The sequence below is a fragment of the Choloepus didactylus genome, chromosome 1, assembly GCF_015220235.1.
Source record: "Choloepus didactylus isolate mChoDid1 chromosome 1, mChoDid1.pri, whole genome shotgun sequence".
Classification (NCBI taxonomy): Eukaryota; Metazoa; Chordata; class Mammalia; order Pilosa; family Megalonychidae; genus Choloepus; species Choloepus didactylus.
In genome coordinates, this window is record NC_051307.1 from 15,369,727 (window position 1) to 15,388,896 (window position 19,170).

General features: G+C 37.3%; 1 protein-coding gene across 1 annotated transcript in view; it reads left to right on the plus strand.

The window, feature by feature from the left end:
* Window positions 1-459: 459 nt before the first annotated feature.
* Window positions 460-19,170, plus strand: part of SYNJ1 (synaptojanin 1) — a 121,440-nt gene continuing 102,729 nt past the window's right edge. The window contains 2 exon segments of the mRNA XM_037832529.1: window positions 460-816; window positions 1,771-1,916. Coding sequence (XP_037688457.1) covers window positions 722-816; window positions 1,771-1,916 — 241 coding nt within the window. The 5' untranslated portion in view covers window positions 460-721.

Below are 19,170 nucleotides of genomic sequence, written 5' to 3' on the forward strand. Positions count from 1 at the left end.
GCATTTAGTGGCTATATCCTGGCAGAAGCTATTTGCTATTATCACTGACAACTAGTTGCCTCAGCCTCTGTACAGCCATGTTTTGACTAAGTCTTGTCATGGCTTCGGCCTTCCCACCCTCCGCCATATATACGGCCAAGCAGCCTTCTTTATGGTACTTCTTAAGAGCTCCAGGACACACAAGAAGGAAGAAAGGGCATGGAACAGAATTGTTCAAAAGCAGGCAGTAATTTTTCTTCCTTCTCCCCACCTTTTCTAAGAGGCTTAGAATAAGACCTCGGCGCTGTTCTCTGCGAGACACCATGGACAGCTCTTCAGGCGCCACCTGGTTGGCCCCGCGAACCGGCTCTCCTGGGTCCTCCCACTCGTCCTTCGGGCCGGTGGGGGCGACAGGGGGTGGTCCTGACACTCGTCTTGGCCACTTATCGATATGCAGCCCCCAAGCTTTTCCACAGAGTCCCTCCCTAGCGCCCACGGGGAGGGTTGGTAAGCTCTCAAGAGCCCACGCGAGGGGACGGGGGAGGTCCGGCCTTCCTCTCCCGGCTTCCCCAGCGGTGGCACCTGCAGCTGCGGCCCGAGGAACACGCGCCTGGAAGCCAAGGTCGCGGGCACGTGAACGCGACCTGCAGCCGGTGGGTGCTGGGTCCCGCTAAGCGGCCTCGAGTGGCGCCCCGCCCTTTCCCCCGAGAGGGGCGGACCTTCCGCCCCCGGCCGCGGCGCAATGCGGAAGAGCTGGGCCTGCTGGAGCGGAAGTGACGCTTCCGGCGGCGGGGACGGCGGTGGCTGCGGGAGGAGGAGGAGGAGCCGGAGGAAGAGGTGAGCGAGCCGGAGGGGAACGGCCGCGGTCAGAATCACCAGCAGCCGGGCGGGGCGGGCCGAGGGACGCCTCCTGAGGTGGTCGGCGCAGCAGCGGGCGGGAGCGGTGAGGCGGCCACAGCGGGCAGCCCGGGTGCGCGAAGACGGGTGCGGTTGTGAGGGGACCACCCGGCATGCGGGTCGTCGCGGCGGGCGGGGGCTGTGGTGACAGCGGCTGTCAGCCTGCCCGCGGGAGGGGAACCCAGTCGGTTTGGGCGCCGGGTCATTTCTTCTGGCGCACAGGGAAGGAGCCGCTTTCCCCGGCGGTCGGCTGCCTGAGACCCCCGGGGAACCCCAGTCGAGTCCGAGTCCCGAGTCGTACCTCCCCCTGGGTGGCCGTTCGCATTTGCAGGCGCTCGCCTGCCGTCCGCCTAGCCGGCGGTCACCTGTGCCCTTCGCCGCCGCCGGGAGAGCCTGTGGTGTCGGATAAACCTTTCCCGCCTCCCACCCCCCTAAAGAGCTTTGAACCGGCCCTGTAGATCTTCCCTCCCATCTCCTCTCCTCTTCCCCCGAAGGAACGGCTTGAAGTTTCCGAATCGGTTCCCTTTCAGCGTAGTGACAAATCCTAAAGCTGGAAGCCGATAAACAACTCCGAAACGAAATACGCTCGAAAATTTTCCTTTCGGTAAACATAAATGAAACGGGAAACTCATCTTAACCAAACCGTTCATGGATTTACAGTGATAAAACCTTGTCTTGCCGTGAGACTTGGTAGCTTTTTCTTTTGCTCTTATTTTGGAAAAATAAGTGGCGACTTATCTTTTTGGAATAAACCATTCATTCCCTGGGACCCCCTTTTTCCACCCCACCCCTCTATCAGAAAACCTGGAAGGAAGGGACTTCTGGATGCCTCGTAATCATTGCTGCAGAAGGAAACATTAGCTTTATTTGCTTTGCTTTGCTTGGTTTTCTCAGGGCTGCCTCTGAAGAAAGGAGAATGGCGTTCAGCAAAGGATTTCGGATCTATCACAAATTGGATCCCCCACCTTTCAGCGTCATGGTGGAAACTCGGCATAAGGAAGAATGTCTCATGTTTGAGTCTGGGGCTGTAGCCGTGCTCTGTAAGTATTCTGTTGTAGCCCTGGTCTCCGTTTTGATATGAAAATAATTCAAGAGACAACCATATTTTAGAGAAGACTCTGACAGCTCCTTCATTGCATTCCATCCAGCAAATTATGCGTTTATTTCCTTTTAACCAAACGGTATTTTCTTGTAAACTTTCGTTTTCTTCCCGTGTGCAGGGCTTTTTTGGGGGTGGGGGGGGTGCGGGTTTTGGTTACATTTTTTTGCTTCCTTGGGTTCTTCAGCTTCTAAAAAGTAAATCTTTTTTTTCCTAAGAAGTACTGTTGCAGTTTATATCATATCACATAAACCCATAAATTGGTTTACTTGATGTTTTTACTGTAGTGAACATAATTTATTATAGGTTAGTTACAGTAACAGACAATAAGACTAATATTTTCGGATTATCTTATGGTGATGCCCTTATGTTTTTCTTAAGAGGAATGAAACAACTTCTAGAATTTTATGTGGGATGTTATTGATTTCATTCTATTTTGAAAATTATTTTAACAGTCTATTTTAAAGAAAAGGCCTACTGTGCCACAAGAAAAAAGTAGTGGATTACTATGGCTTGAGTTAATTTGAGGAAAATGGATGATATTAAAATTTTTTTAAAAGATTCATTCAAGTATTACATTTCTTTTAATAAAAGATTTGGGCAGATAAACTCAATTTGGGGTTATTTCAAATGTGGTTTTTAGAGGCTTTCTTGTGAGAGCTACTTGTTCTTCATTATGTTTTTACTATGTTAGGATCAATTTAGTTACTGGTCATATTTTTATAAATTAAAAATAGTGTTTGAAAGATATACTTTTAAATATAAGCCCTTTATATATTTTAAACTATTAAACTTTCTACCAGACTCAGTAAGGGAAGAGCTTAAGATCCTAGTCTTTGCATGCAGAATATTAATGTCAATTAAAGTATTAACCTGATTGTTTATGTCTCAGTTGTATTTTTATACTCCCCAGTTTATTTTGAAAATCATCTTTTCTGATATGTATCCAAATGAATTTGAAATTACAGATCTCAAAGTACACAGAAATTACCTTTATTCTCCTATAAATGAAACACTGATAAAAGAACACCTAACATTATCTAAGGACTTCAACATAATAGAATTCTCTTTATTCCAGCTTTTTAAACTTTTTTTTTCCTCATCTAATCCAATTTATATTCAGCATTTGGGTTTTATGTAGATATGAAAACAGACACATTTGTCAAAGTGAGCATAAGGTAAAACAGCATACAGTGTCCTTTCTGGATATAACTGAATTTTCAGAGGTACAGTGGTCCAAATGGGAGCAAAAAAGCTGACTTCTTTATGAAGTAAGCTAGATAAACAAGAATAATTAAAGGTGCTAAAGATCAATTCCATAAATCATTCTCTTTCCTGTCCTTTTAACATACAAGTGTGCACTATGTGTGAATTAGAATACTTGCAATCAAGATTGTGAACTGTTATGACTAGGGGTATATAAATCAATAAAAGGCCCTTGGTAAAAAGATGAGAGATAGTATAGATGAATAGAGGATACTTGTCCTTCAAATTATCAGTGTCAGCTTACTAAAGAGGTAGATTATTTAAGAGTCTCAGCAGGCTCAGATAATTGACTTGGGCCTTAATGTGATGTTTTATTTCATTATTTATTAAGATTATAGTTAAGCATATTAGAATGCTGGCCGTCACTGGATTAGTACTGTAAGGTTAAACATGGGAAAGAAATCGTGTTACAAAACACACACAAAACATTGTATTTTGTGGTTCTACTATTTTGTTTGTTACACTATTTTTGTAAGTGAGTCAAGATGAGTCCATTTTGTTTAAGAATATTTAATGTACCCTATAAACTGTCTTAATCAAAGATTTTTATACTTCTGCCAAACACAGCATTGATTTCCATTTACGATTATTTTTTATGATAAGAAACAGTAAGTCAGTTGAAAAAGCACTTGTGGCCTTGAGCTATGAAACATTACACTTTAACACAGGGATTGACTGAAAAACCTAGAACATCACTGTAAAGATGTTAATCATTGTTGGCCTTCAGCAATGAATGGATGCAGCTTACTTGTGACTTCTGCAGAAATGCTTTGCAGCACCTAACACATGGCTGGTGCACAGTCTCAAAGTTGGAGTTGCTCCCATAATAGGGGTTTTCATTGGTAAGTTGTTTTTGTGGATCCTAGTCTCCACGTGTTCAATTGTAGCTTTGCAGTTTTATCTTGATTACTTTTTCTTTTCGAATGTCTCAGGTTGCTTTCATCCATACATAGTATATAATCAAATGTGGCAGTCTTCTTCCATAACCTGCCAGGCAACATGATTCATAGGAATATCAGGCTTCATGCAGTTTTACCGTTGATATTCAGGAGGGCTTCCTATCTCATATATGGATGGTGTGGCTCTGTCTGTCCTCCAATTATCTGAAATATTTTGATCAGTTACAAGTTTTCTGAAAACTGCTTCTGCAATGGGTGATTGACTTGGACTCCTGCGCTGCCATCTTCTCAGGTGCCAAGAGCAACCTGATCTCACTGCAGTAAAATAGTAAAATTTTATCCTGATTGGGGGAAATGGTAGTGATATAATGAAAAGTCTTAAGCAAAGAAAAATATATAAGAAATATATATATATATTTTATAAATATATATATATATTTAGTACATATAGTAACATGGTTTGAGTGAGAAGAAGGGGCTATATGTGTTTTAAGAAGCAGAGTATGAATAATATTGCTTCTACTCAATCAGTATGGACTTAATTGCTGAAACTGTTATTTAGATTTAAATAAACCAACACATAACTTGCTATAATATTAATTTGCATAGCATAATTTTTTTCTTACTACAAATATAATTTTTACATTGATGAATTCTTAATTAAAAATATCTGGGAGTACCATGAAAATGCTTTTGTGTTTTGATAACATTACCTGATTTACTAGTCTTAAGCTTCTGTAAATTCTAAATGTTTCTTTAATTGTGGTTACTGGTAATGGGATGTTCCGTTTGCAGCCACAAAGTATGTATGGCCTGTAGTTTTTAGGATTACTGCTATGCTTTATTCTAGGGTTAGGAAACCTAAAAATAGTCATACTTCCAAACCTTCAACAGCCATCTTTTATGCCAAATAATGGTACAAAGGTCCCAAAGCATCCATTTTGGCATTATTATTCATTTGAAAGAGAAATAATTTTTAAAATATTGTCTTACCTATTCATTAATTCTATTTATTTTCATTAGAGTTTAACTATGTAATTAGTTATTTCAGGAGAAAAAATGTTTGAATATTGTCTCTCTGTAAAACCAGCATAAATGGATGTATAATCTCTTGGGTGTTTTATTGGCTTTCTTATGATAAGGTTTACAGTAATACTTAAAATATTAATATTTAAGAGCTAATAAACCTGTTTATACATCACTGCACTTATCAGATTAATTTGGCATTCATTTTGGAGTGATACCAAGGTGTGTATTGTGCGTTGCAGTGTTTATTTTTAAGACCTTCACATTTTTTACATGCTTCTTGGATTCAGGTACTAAACTGCTAGGAAAATACTGAGTTCTCTTTATCTTCAACAATCCCCCACCCCTGAATTTATATGCATTTTACATATTAATCTACCGGAAGAATCTTCTAAAATCATTTTTGATTCTAAACCGAAGTGATACTCCATTTTTCAAGGTTAAGTTTAAGCTCCTCAACTTATTAGTCAAGGCCTTTCATAATTTGGTCCCACCCTTCTTATCCAGTATTGATTGCCTTTAAGGAGACTGGTTTCTTCTCTGTGATTTCCCAGAGCACCATGTTTTTTGAACCTTCACCATGCTTTTCCTTCCTTCTCACATTCTCTTTCTCCAAGACTGCTAGGTTTCCTCTAACTTTCCATTCCAGGCCTGTCAGTCCCGCCGGCTCACATCTTCTTCCTCCATGAGAATGTTCCCCACCTATTCCACCTCTCTTTGATCTTTGCCTGCAGTCATTTCTACAACTTAGGCTGCATTGCAGATGAACACTTTTTATGTGCTGGTTTTGTTGTTTTCTAAATGTTTATGATGCAGGTGTTTTTCTTGAAATTAAATGGTGAAAATGACCTTAGCAGGATTCAGTCTTCATATACCAAAAGTTTATAATTTTAACAGGCTCCAGTTGCCCTAGTTTAAAGAGTAAAGTTAAAAAAAACAAAAACAAACAAAAAAAAACAGTACATAGCCTTGAGGATTGGCAATCACTTAATTCTCTTGGCTGATACTAGAAGTGCCGTGAGGTATCAAACATGAAATCTTTCACATTATTAGCACATACCAAAAAATAGGTTGCAAGTGAAAATGCAATGAAAATAACCTCAGTTAATAACAGAGTGGTATGGAAAAACTACCTATTACATATTAATGACTGTATTTAATAGGAACATCTTCCCAACTCTACACTACTACTAGGAATAGTATTATAATAATTAGCAGCTGATAAAAGAGTTCTGGGATGTATTGTGTTATGATAATTGTTTAAAGTTGAGAGTGATAATGATTGTATAACTAAGTGAAGATAATGTAAGAAACTGACCATTTATCTTGGGATAGAATATATATTAAGTCAGGTTAGGAAGCCACTACTTAATAAATCAAGTCCTTGACTTAAGACTTGCTCTAGTGGAACTTAGGGTTGTAAACAGGAGGCTGAGACCTCCTATAATTATGTTTAAGAGGCGCCTCCAGGCAACCTCTTTATTGCTCATATGTGGCCTTTCTCTCTCTAAGCTCGACTCAGCAAATAAATTCATGAACCTCCCCCCGACGAGGGACATGGCTCCCAGGGGAATGAATCTCCCTGGCAACGTGGGACATGATTCCCAGGAATGAGCCTGGCCCTGGCAGTGAGGGATTGAAAATGCCTACTTGACCAAAATGGGGGGGAAAAAAAGAAGGGTAACAAGCTGAGGTCACAGTGGCTGAGAGATCCCAAATAGAGTCGAGAGAAATATCCTGGGGATTTCTCTTAGGCTAGCTCCAGCTAGACATCCCAGTTGGCCAAAGCATGCCATGCCCTTACGAAAAGTAGCCCCTAAGTACCTATGTCCCTACCTGATATTTTATAAAAGATGGACTCACTAAGTTTTATCTTTCAGAAACTTAAATCCAGTAGAGAGTTTCTATACCAGACAAGTTCTAAAACCCAGAGGCAACAACCTCTTTAAGATTAACTGTCAGATGCGGCTCCCTTCCCCATACTGTTGACACCTTTTAATATGAATAAGTTAGGGTGGTCACTGCCTAGACACCCCTGAAGATGGAGAAAGAGATTGAGAGGAAGAAGTAGCAACAAACAAGATAAGATTGAACAAAGGTCTATGAATACTGAAACTTTATATAATTATATATATACATTTTTGGGTGCTGGGGTGTTGGAATGACTGGAAGGAGATAAATAACATGGTGGAACTGTAGCCTTGGGATTTGCTCCATAACTGCTCATTGAATTGTGCTTTGAAGGTCTTCACCTTTCTGTATATACCTTGTATTCCATAATGAGGAAAGAACTGAAATTGTGGAACTGTAACCCATAACAATTTTTGAAATTGCTTATATGACTGTTGAGCTATACAACGAGAGACGACACCTTTCTGTATGTATGTTATATTTTACAGTAATGGAAATAGCTGAAGTTGTCAAACTGTGACCCATGACATTCTTTGAGATTTGCTCTCTACTTGTGAAATCATAGTATGAAAGTTATCACTGTTATATATATATATGTTAAAGTTCACAATAAAAAAAAATGGGGGAAAAACAAAAAAGAAAAGAACCTCAGACCATGGATAACATTAGGGATCCAGTGTCCACTAATTCAGCCTCAAGTCTCTTTCTGTTGGTAGGATTCTTGATTAAATTGGCCATGATGTTATCAGTGAACCAATGGTTTTTAACCTTGGCTGCGTATTCGAGTCACCTGGAGAGCTTTAGAAAAATACTGGTACCTGGGCTCTAACCCTCCCCCACACCTGAGATTCCAATATAATGTGATTGAGGTGATCACTTCTGAGCAAATCTATGACAAACTTTGAGATAACTTTTTTGGTTTGTAGATTTTATCCAAAATAATCATGGTTCCCAGAATTTTAATACTCTTATTGTCTGTTGTGGGGTTAATTAGTTTTCTTGAAACCCTTAGACTTAATTAAATGCTAATGATCCTATAGCACTTTTTAAAAATCTTTTGTAACAGATTTATTGAAATATAATTTATGTACCATTCAGTTCACGTATGTAAAATATACAATTCAGTGGTTTTTAGTATATTCACAGAGTTATGAAGCCATCACCTCAATCAATTTTAGAATATTTTCATCACCCTAAGAAGAAACTCAGCATCCTATGGCCATCATCCCCAACTCAGTCCTTCCCCCAGCCCTCCACCCAGTCCATGGAAGCCACTAATCTACTTTCTTTCTCTATGGTTTTGCAAATTCTGGACATCTGGTATAAATGGGATCATACAATATGTGGTCTTTTGTGTCTGGCCTCTTCACTTAGCGTAATGTTTTTGCGGTTCATCCATGTTGTAGCACATATCAGAACTTCTTTTATCGGAATTTCTTTTATTGCTAATCAATATTCCATCATATAGATATACCACATTTTATCCTTTCATCAGTTGCACATTTAAGTTGTCTCTACATTTTGGCTGTTATAAATAATACTGCTGTGAACATTCATATTTATGTTCAAGTTTTTGTGAGGGCTCCCATAGCACTTTTAGTATAGCACTTTCATGGTATATAGAAATGTGTTCAGGTTTCTGGGTCTAGATGCTGGACTCCTTGAGGAAAAGGCCCATGTGCTAGTAATCTTTGTGTCTCCAGTGCTTATGTTTTATTCACTGTTGCAGAATAAATGGTTATTAAATGAATGGCGTCAGGGGCAAAGACTGACCTAAACTAGGTTACAGTGTTGATAAAAGTATGGTATTATGTTTGACAGTATGGTATGTATTTGACAGTATGGTAAAGTATTATTTTGTATCTTTTAAAGAATTGATGTTTGGCAGAACTGCTCAGATGAAAGACATTATTACACATTTAGATTTGTTACTGAAATCCTATTGGAAATAACTATTAACTATCTTATTAAGGTGTTTCTGCTATACCAATTTAAAATGTTTATGGTGGGTTATTACATCTATAAGTACTGTTAAAATTTTATTTTAAAGAAAAATGGAAAATTATCTCATTATTGATTTCTTCTGTTGCATGTATTTATTTTAAAAACCTTCTAAAATGTTACTATCTTTAGATAACAGTTAATGTAGTTTTTGGTATGTACCCGTTGTTAGTGTTAACTCATTTTTCAAAATTATTAATCCTGGAAATGTTCACTTTTTTCCTTTTTTTTAATTGTGAACTTTAACATATATATATAACAGTGGTAACTTTCAATGTACAATTTCATAAGTAGTTAGAGAGCAAATCTCAGAGAATGTCATGGGTCACAGTTCTACAACTTCAGCCAAGGAAATGTTCACTTAACTGAAATGTTATGTCCGTGGAGAAATGGTTCAGTGTAGCTAGTGCACTCTCTGGTATGCCATGTCTGGTCCAGTGTAAGCAGCAGGTGTGATAGTCAGGAAGTTATAGCACTACATATTTTTTTCCTGGAAACTGATTTATTAAGAGGTAAGATAGCTATCAGTTTTGTGTAGGATTCAGTTTTCCTAGTCTTTTGGCAGTTAAACAAAAGAAAAAGACCACCATGGGGAAGGACAAGCATTAATTAATTAATGCTTTAATTAATTAATTCTAAATGACTAAATTGTGATTTGTCTTTTAGTCCCATTTCACAGGTGAGGAAACTGAGACTTGGCGAGGTTAAATAACTGCTCCAGTGACACAGACATTTCATTTGTTTTTTTTCACTGTAACTATTATTTGTGCAGTTGAGAGGGTGGTAGTTATTGTTTTTGGGTTTGAGGGATGATGAGGCAAAAGAAGAAAGTACCAGTAGGAGACTTTAGAGTTGAGAAATTGGTAACATTTTCTAATGAGGAAAGTTTTAAACTTATTATATTTTACTTCCAAACTAATAATATAGTTGTATATTAGAGGGGAAATAGTTTGATTTCAAGTTAGGTTATTAAAAATATAAAGCTTCTTAGTTGGGCCAAATGTCAGGTTCTAGAATTTTGGATGACAAGCGTAGTAGGTGGTGATGATATGCAGTGTGCACAGTGTTGGTTTTTCTATTTTTTAATTGCCAAATGCTGTCAGTTAGTATATTGCCCTTTAGATAAGCTGCAGTATCGTTTTTCTTTTTAAGAAAAATTTTCAAGTTGAGGGAAGAAGTCACTTTTTATAGTTGACTTTTTCAGCATAGAAGTGATGAAATTTAGACTTACTATATAAAGTTACCTGTCACTTTACATTAAGATTGCAAAAATTCATTTGCTCTTTATAAATATTTTTTGGAATGTTCATATTTACAGAAAGAAAAGTAAATGGCAACTTAAATATCAGCTCTTTTAAAAAAAGCAAAACACCCAACTCCTCCATCATGGGCTGGGATTAGGAGGATTAGCCTACTAATGTTCAGACTAACCAGTACTTCCTAATTGCTTTCATTTCTTTACCACTTAGCTTTGCTATGAGGAAATAAAAGACAAAGGGAGAATTTCTCTCGTTGAACAATAAAACAGTAAAACCCTGTCATGTGACATTTTATTACATGATTTCAGGTCTTATCAGGTGTTTGATCTTGTCCTATAAAATACATCTAGCTCAGGATTTTGGCTTCTGACCAGGATGGAGTAACAGGAACTGTTTTTATCCTTCCACTCTAAATAACAACAGCAGCATGAACAAAATACATGCAACAATTTTCAGACATTGAACAGTAGACAGCACAAGGCAGTGATCCCTGAGAGAAGGGAAACAAATGAGGTGAGCCTTATGATTGCTCCAGTTTACTTACTATCTGGAGAATTTCTAGGCTGCAGTGGAAGGGGACGAACACAAACAAAGCCTGGCTATCCCCTTGAGATTAGGAGACATGGTAGGGAATTTGGGGGGGTCAAGGCAGAATTCTCAAGGCTGAGTACCAGAGAGGAGATAGCTGCTTAGAGAATTCCAGAGATCTGTAAATGGTTCCACTGAGACTTCCACTGAGTACTGATCCGTTCCAGTGTTTGAGGCAACTACCCAAGGTGGGGAGAGAACCACCAAAAAGAAGCTGGCAGAAAAATTGCTAGAGCTTACACAGGGCTGAGCACAGTTCGTGTTCTCAACAACTAGAGTGGAGAAATCTTGTAATATGTGGGCATTTGGGTTGAGTACTCAAAAGGGTATTGCTTCAGTAGTGGGACAGGAGTCTATATGCTGCTCCAGTCCTGCCTAAGAAATCTTAAAAGCAAGTTTCTAAATAACTTAATTACCAAATAACTTACTTGCATCCCAGAATAAAGTTTAAGCAAACCCTGCAAAATTCACAGTGTCTGGCCTCCAATTAGAAATTATCATGCATGCAAAGAAGCGGGAAGTTGCAACCCGTGTTGAGGAAAAAACTCAATCTGTAGAAACAGGTACTACAAGTAGTAGACAGGGACATTAACATGGCTATTATAAATATACTCCATATGTTCAAGAAGTAGATGAAAGAATGAGCATACTGAAGAGATACATGAATATTGTGAAAAATCCAAATGAAACTTCTAGAAATGCAAAAACATACTAATAGGTCTTAATAGCAGATTTGATACTGCTGAGGAAATGATTGGGGAACTTGAAGACACAGAAATAGAAACCATCTAAAATGAAATACAGGGATAAAAAAAGATTAAAAAACTAAGTAAAAATCAACAACATCAGTGAGCTGTGGAAAAAATTTCAGTGGCCCCATATATATGTTTAATTGAAATCCGAGAAAGGAGGAGGTGAGACAGAAAAATATGTAAAGAAATAATGGCTGAAAGATTCCAATTTGATGAAAACTATAAATCCACAGACTCAGGAATCTCAGTGAACCCCAAGCAGAAAAACAGGAAAAGAACTACACCCAAACGTATATTAAATTGCTTAAAACAAGTGATACAGAGAAAATCTTAAAAGCAATCTGAAGGAAAAAAGACATTATGTACAGAGGCATGAAGATAAGGATGGTAGACTTTTCTTCAGAAACAGCCCAAACCAAAAGATAATAGAGCAATATCTTTAAAGTATTGTAAGGAAAACCCTGTCTACCCGGAATTCTCTACCCAACGAAAATGTCTTTTATCAAGGATGCAAAGAATTTTTCAAGATGTTCAAAAGCTGAAAAAAATATGAGGATGAAAAAATTTTAATGGGTAGCAGTTTAATAGTTTTTCTTTTCTTTGCATCATTGCCAACATTTTCAAAAATTCTGAGGTAATAAAGTCTGAATCAGTGCAACTTTTATCACAGTTATATTTAAATTGTAAGTTTAATGTAGTGTGGAACAGACTAGTTTAATTGGTTAGCCTTGCCATTTGGGTACAAAAAGGAGGTATAGCTCTAAAAAATTACATATCATATTTTTACTGGTGACAATTTAAATTTACTTGTTTGAGTTTTTTAATGATATTAATGAGCATTTGTGTTTTACCATTTTTTCAGTTAAAATAGATTTTGCAAGTGTAAGCCATTGTTGCTGTGCAATGTTACATACTATAAGCACATATATGCACATTGGAGTGCATTTCATGTTACCAAACCAAATTTCTGTAAATATATTTTTGGCATTTGGAAAGATGCATTAAATCTTCTTCATCTATTGGACATTATTTAATTACTTCCTCAGTTCAGGATGAAATAATTTATATGCCCTTTAAATTCCTGAGTGATTTTCAGACAACTATGTCAGTGAAAAGAAAAAATAAAATATTTCTTATTAAATTCTGTGCTCAAGCATTAAATATTTCTATATAATGTTACACATTAAAAGATGCTGTTTTTTCTATTATAGTCTTTTAATAACTTTTTAAAAACTATAAAATGTGTTTATTTATACATGCTAGCCTTTAGCAACAGATATTTTCTATTGGCTTGCATTTCATTCTGTTCACTAGTTGATCATAGAATTGCTATTGTGTGTTGAATGCTTTACTGAAATTTAGATAAGGTATTTTAATTAATACTTTGTGGTCCATGTGTGAAGTATAGGCAGGATGAATCTCGTAACTGATTCCCAGCTGGTTGTACGTCAGTGCTTACTAGTTATCTGTCCTTCATTTAAAGATATGTCTTTGGCGTCTCTTTGGTCTGTTTGCATCATTTGCTTTGGACAATGGGTTAGAAAGTATAGTTGTCAAATTTGTATATGTTGCAAAGCTGTGTGGAACTGAATCAGAGCTGGGAAGGATAATCATTTATGTTGGATAACGCAATTGAGATCCAGATTTTTCAAACTGACATAATGGGTTAGAACCCACACAATGAAATCCACTTCCCCTTGCACTGGATCAAATTGAGTATTGTGTTTATTCCTGAACTAATTCCTGTGGTCATAGGGCCTATGTGCTGTTTGGGGTAGACAGATCATTGGCAAAAGAAGATAGAAAGTAATTGTCTAGATTCAGTACCCCAAATTGTTTAGTGCCTATTAAAAAGGGAGGTGGGTTAGGATAGATACTGGGTTGACGTTTACCTTAACACTGTATACCTGCGAACTTGGTTTTTGGTTGTCATTTCAGTGGTTTGCCCTCCATTCACCCAATCATTTAAACCAGAATTTAACAATCACCCTTGATACCTCCTTCTCTCTCACTTTTCTCTTTCACTCACTGCATTACCAAGTCCACTCACCTTAACCTCCTAATTTTATTGAGAATCCATGCGCTTCACTCCATTTTGGCTGGTTCTAGCACAGTCAAGCCACTGTCATCTCTTTCATGGAGTATTACAATAGCCTCCTTAACTGGTCTCCCTGTTTCCACCCTCCTCAGCCCCCATTTTATGTCTCCCCATCCTCAGTCTTTAAAACACAAAATTATATTATTCCCCAGCTTAATACCCTTCAGTGGTTGGCCACTGAACTTAAGATAGAATCCAGACTCTTTTAAATTACCTACAATAAAATCATTGAGTCCCTGACTCCCTCGTCAATCTTACCTTACACAACTTTGTCTCAGTACATAAATTATAAGTTACAGCTTGATGAATTATTACAAAGTGACCATACTCATTACCACCACCAGGTTAGGAAATAGAACGTCATTACTAGCACTCCAGAAAATGCTTTCATGTTCCTTCCCAATTATTATCTCCACCATAATCTGCAAAGATAATCACTATCCTGACTTCTTAGACCATAGGCTAGTTTTATTTGTTTTTTGAACTTAGTATACATGAAATCATTTAGTATTTATTCTTTTGTGTCCAGTGAACTTTACTCAACATTTAAATGTGAGATTCATCTATGTTGTAGCATATGGCAGTAGTTTATTCATTTTCATTGCTATGTATTATTCCAGTATATAACTGTTTTGCAGTTTATCTGTTCTGTTTTCATTAGCTTCCATTCCAATTTGTGCTGTTACAAATGGCACTAATTATGACTATCCTTGTATGTTTTTTGGTGCACTTATGTACATATTTCTGTTGGGTATATTTTTGGGAATAGATTTGTTGTCTCACAGGGTATGTGTATGTTGCCTGGAACATTTTTACCTCTACCTTTCTTCAGGCTAACTCTTGTGTATTCTTCTGTTTTTAGCTAAAAAGTTATTTCCACAGCCAGGCCTATTGTAACCACCCTCCTCCCCCAAGTAAACAATTCTAAATTGGGTCCTCCTGGTACAGTCTGTTGGAACTCCTTCCTAGCACTTACTATAATTTGTAATTTTGTGTTTTTATGATTATTTGGTGCCTGTCTTCTTAATAAACTGTAAACTCCGTCAGGACACTGTTTTATTCTTAGAACATTGCCAAGGTCTTGGTACATGGTAGGCAGTCAATAAATACTTGTTGCATGAATGAATGAAAGGGTATTTTTATACTCACTGTTGCCAAGATTTGAATATGTATTTTATAAAGAGCATTAATTTGGATTAACATCACTTAGTTGGAATTTTAATGACTTAATTATACAATAAATTTTTTTCCTTTTAAAACCATTTTTCTCTTTATGAATGATGAAATGGAAAGAGGCTTTACCATCAGCTAGTTATATGCTCTTGGATGAATCACTTAACATCTAGGCTTTGTCTCTTGAAAATGAGTAGCTTGGACTACATGATCGCTAGGAACCCCTGCCCTGGAGGCTCTCTGGTTCTATACGAAAGTGCTTCCTGCATGCAAATGAACTGACCACAAATTGCAGTCATGCAACCACAGGTAATCATGATTCTAGGAAGTTCATTCTAATTTGTAATCTGGTTTTCATATTCTTACAGACCTTTGTTAGCTTGGTCTTTTGTATCAGCTGGGGAAGGGCAGTCTCTTCCCAATCTGGAGGGTTTGAGCCACAGTAGAATGTTGGTATTGGGTAGTTGATTATTTAGTTTGAATTATTGTAAATCATCAGATGTTAGAGAAATTTACATTTAAATTTAAGCCTCAGAATAGCTTTTAAATACAAATTACTTTTAAATTAACTGTCAGTCTTGGGTAATAACTTAATTTTGTTTCTTTCCAGTTGAGGTGGTCGAGTTAGTGCAGATGTGAACGTGTGACAATTATTCTATGTTTAAGACCTCTGTTTTATGGTCACAACTCATGAAAATCAAGAAATAGGTATATAATCATGTCTGATCTTAATGCTTTATTATTTTCCTTAATTTCCTCATTTGAGAAGGGAGGATATAGTACCAACAATGCTGAATAATGCTATTTATGTCATATAACACTAGTGCTATAAAAGTAAGCCACTCCAGTATGAAGGGTGTCAATTAATGTGATGGAGAATGAATGATATGTTCTGGTTTGAAAGAGAACAACTGATATATTTATACTCTGAGTGTTTTCTATAGTCTATAAATAGACCATTTCTACAGCTTCTATTTTATTACCTTCCTGTAGCTTAAATAGGAAAAGTTGCAGGTTATATCTATCTTCAGTCATGAATTTGTCAGTTAAAAGAACTTTGAATAAATGCACAGAGCTAAAATAATGAATGAGTTATGTTATCTGAATAAAGTTGCAGTATATTAGTACTTCATGGCTTTATGTAGTTCTAAATATTACTTAACCTTTTCTATGAAGATGAGTGAAGGCAGGCTTACTGATTTTCAAGGATAGTTTCAAACATTTTAAATGAAGTAGGATATTAACGCTAAGTTATTTTGGGTATGTGTAAGGAAAACATTTATGACAAGGGTATAGCAGTAATTTTTTTTTAATTTTAATTTTTATTGAGATTGTTCACATACCATACAATTATCCAAAGATCCAAAGTGTACAATCAGTTGCCCCCAGTACCCTCATACAGCTGTGCATCCATCACCACAATTAATTTTTGTTCAATTTTTAGAAACTTTTCATTATTCCAGACAAGAAATAAAGACAAAGAAGCAGGAAAAAAAAAAAAAGGAAAGAAAAGGAAATTCAAATCCTCCCATATCCCTAACCACCTCCCCTCCATTGTTGACTCATAGTATTGGTATAGTACATTGGTTACTGCTTATAAAAGAATGTTGAAATACTACCAACTGTAGTATATAGTTTGCAGTAGGAATATATTTTTTCCCTATATGCCCCATTATTAACTTCTAGTTGTATTGTCATACGTTTGTTCTAGTTCATGGAAAAGATTTCTAATATTTGTACAGTTAATCATGGACATTGCCCACCATAGGATTCAGTTTTATACATTCCCATCTTCTGACCTCCAACTTCCCTTCTGGTGACATATATGACTCTGAGCTTCCCCTTTCCACCACATTCATGCACCATTCAGCACTGTTGGTTATTCTCACAACATGCTACTGTCACCTCTGTTCATTTCCAAATGTTTAAGTTCATCCAGGTTGAATATTCTGCTCATACTAAGTAACCACTCCGCATTCTTTAGCCTCATTCTATATCTTAGTAACATATATTTTATGTCTATATGTTTATATATTATAATTAGTTCCTATCAGTGAGACCCTGCAATATTTGTCCTTATATGTCTGGCTTATTTCACTCAGTATATTGCCCTCAAGGTTTCATGATCAACACATTTTTTTTTTTTAAGATGGTTTTGTTCACATGCCATACTTTCCATCTTAAGTAAACAATCGATGGTTCCCTGTATAGTCACATATTTATGTGTTCACCACCCTCACCACTATCTATATAAGGACATCTACATTTCTTCCACAAAGCAGGAGGAAGAGTCAAAGAAGGTAGAGAGGCAAAAGGAAAAGAAAAAAGAAAGAGGAAAACAAAAACAAAAACAAAAAACATGACAGCTAGGAAGCAGCAAAAGGGAAGATAACCTTAAGTCAAAGTAGAACAAAGTCAGACAATACCACCAATGCCAGGTGTCTCACACCCCTCCCCTATCCCCCCGTCTTATCTGCATTTACCTTGGTGTTTTGCCATTGTTACATTAAAGGAAGCATAATACAGTGATTCTGTTAATTATATCTCTAGTTTATGTTGATTATATCTTTCCCCCAATGCCTCCCTATTTTTAACACCTTGCAAGGTTGGCATTCTTTTGTTCTTCCTCATTAAAGAACGTATTTGTACATTTTATCACAATTGTTGACCACTCTAGGTTCACTGAGTTACACAGTCCCGGTCTTTATCTTTCCTCTTTTCTCCTGGTGTCCAACATGCTCCTAATCTTCCTCTTTCAACCATATTCATAGTTATCTTTGTCCAGTGTACTTACATTGCTGTGCTACCATCTCCCAAAATAGTGTTCCAAACCTCTCACTCCTGTCTTCTCCTGTCTTTCTGTAGTGCTCCCTTTAGTATTTCCTGTAGGGCGGATGTCTTGTTCACAAAGTTTCTCATTGTTTGTCAGAAAATATTTTGAACTCTCCCTCATATTTGAAGGACAGTTTTGCTGGATATAGGATTCTTGGTGGTTTTTCTTTTTCAGTACCTTAAATATATCACACCACTTCTTGCCTCCATGGTTTCTGCTGAGAGATCCACACATAGTCTTATTAAGCTTCCTTTGTATGTGACGTATCGCTTTTCTCTTGCTGTATAGCAGTATTTTTAAAAGAATTTTTTTTATCAGAGAAGTTGTAGGTTTGTGGAAGAATCATGCAGAAAATATTGAATTCCATAACTTTGTGCACACACGGTTTTCCTTATTAACATTTTGCGTTAGTATGCTACCTTTGTTACAACTGCTTAAATGATATAATTATACTATTAACTATAGTCCATAGTTTCCATTAGGGCTCACTGTTGTACAGTCCTATTTTTTTTTTTTATTCTAGTAACATACATACAACCTAAAATTCTCCCTTTTAGCCACATTCAGATACATAATTCAGTGCTGTTAATTACATTCACAATGTGCTGCATCACCACTATCCATTACCAAATTAAACATTACCAGTTAAGCATTAATTCCCCATTCCCTGCTGTTCCAGTTTGCTAATGCTGCCATTATGCAAAACACCAGAAATGGATTGGCTTTTATAAAGGGGGTTTATTTGGTTACCCAGTTACAGTCTTCAGGCCATAAAGTGTCCAAGTTTAAGCATCTACAATAGGGTACCTTCACTGGAGAAAGGCCATTGGCATCCGGAAAACTTCAGTTAGCTGGAAAGGCACATGGCTGGCATCTGCTTGCTCCCAGGTTGCATTTCAAAATGGTGTTCTCCAAAATGTTTCTGTGTCAGCTTCTTGGGGCTAACTCTGGGCTAGTACTTCCAAAGCATCGGCAAAACTCTGCTTTCAACGGCCGTCTTCAAAATGTCTCTGTAAATTGAAGCAAGCTGTGAGCTCCTTCTGTCTGAGCTTTTTACATGGTTCCAGTGATTTAATTCAGTCCCACCCTGAATGGGTGGGGTTACACCTCCATGGAAATTATGCAATTAAGGCCTTGTCCACAGTTGATTGAGTCACACCTCCATGGAAACACTCAATCAATAGGTTCCGACCTAATCAACACTAGTATGTCTTCCCCCACAAGATTTATCAAAGAACATGGCTTTTTCTTGGGGACATAATATATCCAAACCTCCACACATACCCTCACCCTGGCCCCTAGTAACTTGAATTCTAGTTTCTGACTCTGAATTTACTTATTCTAATTATTTCGTATCAGTGATATCATACAATATTTGTCCTCGGTATC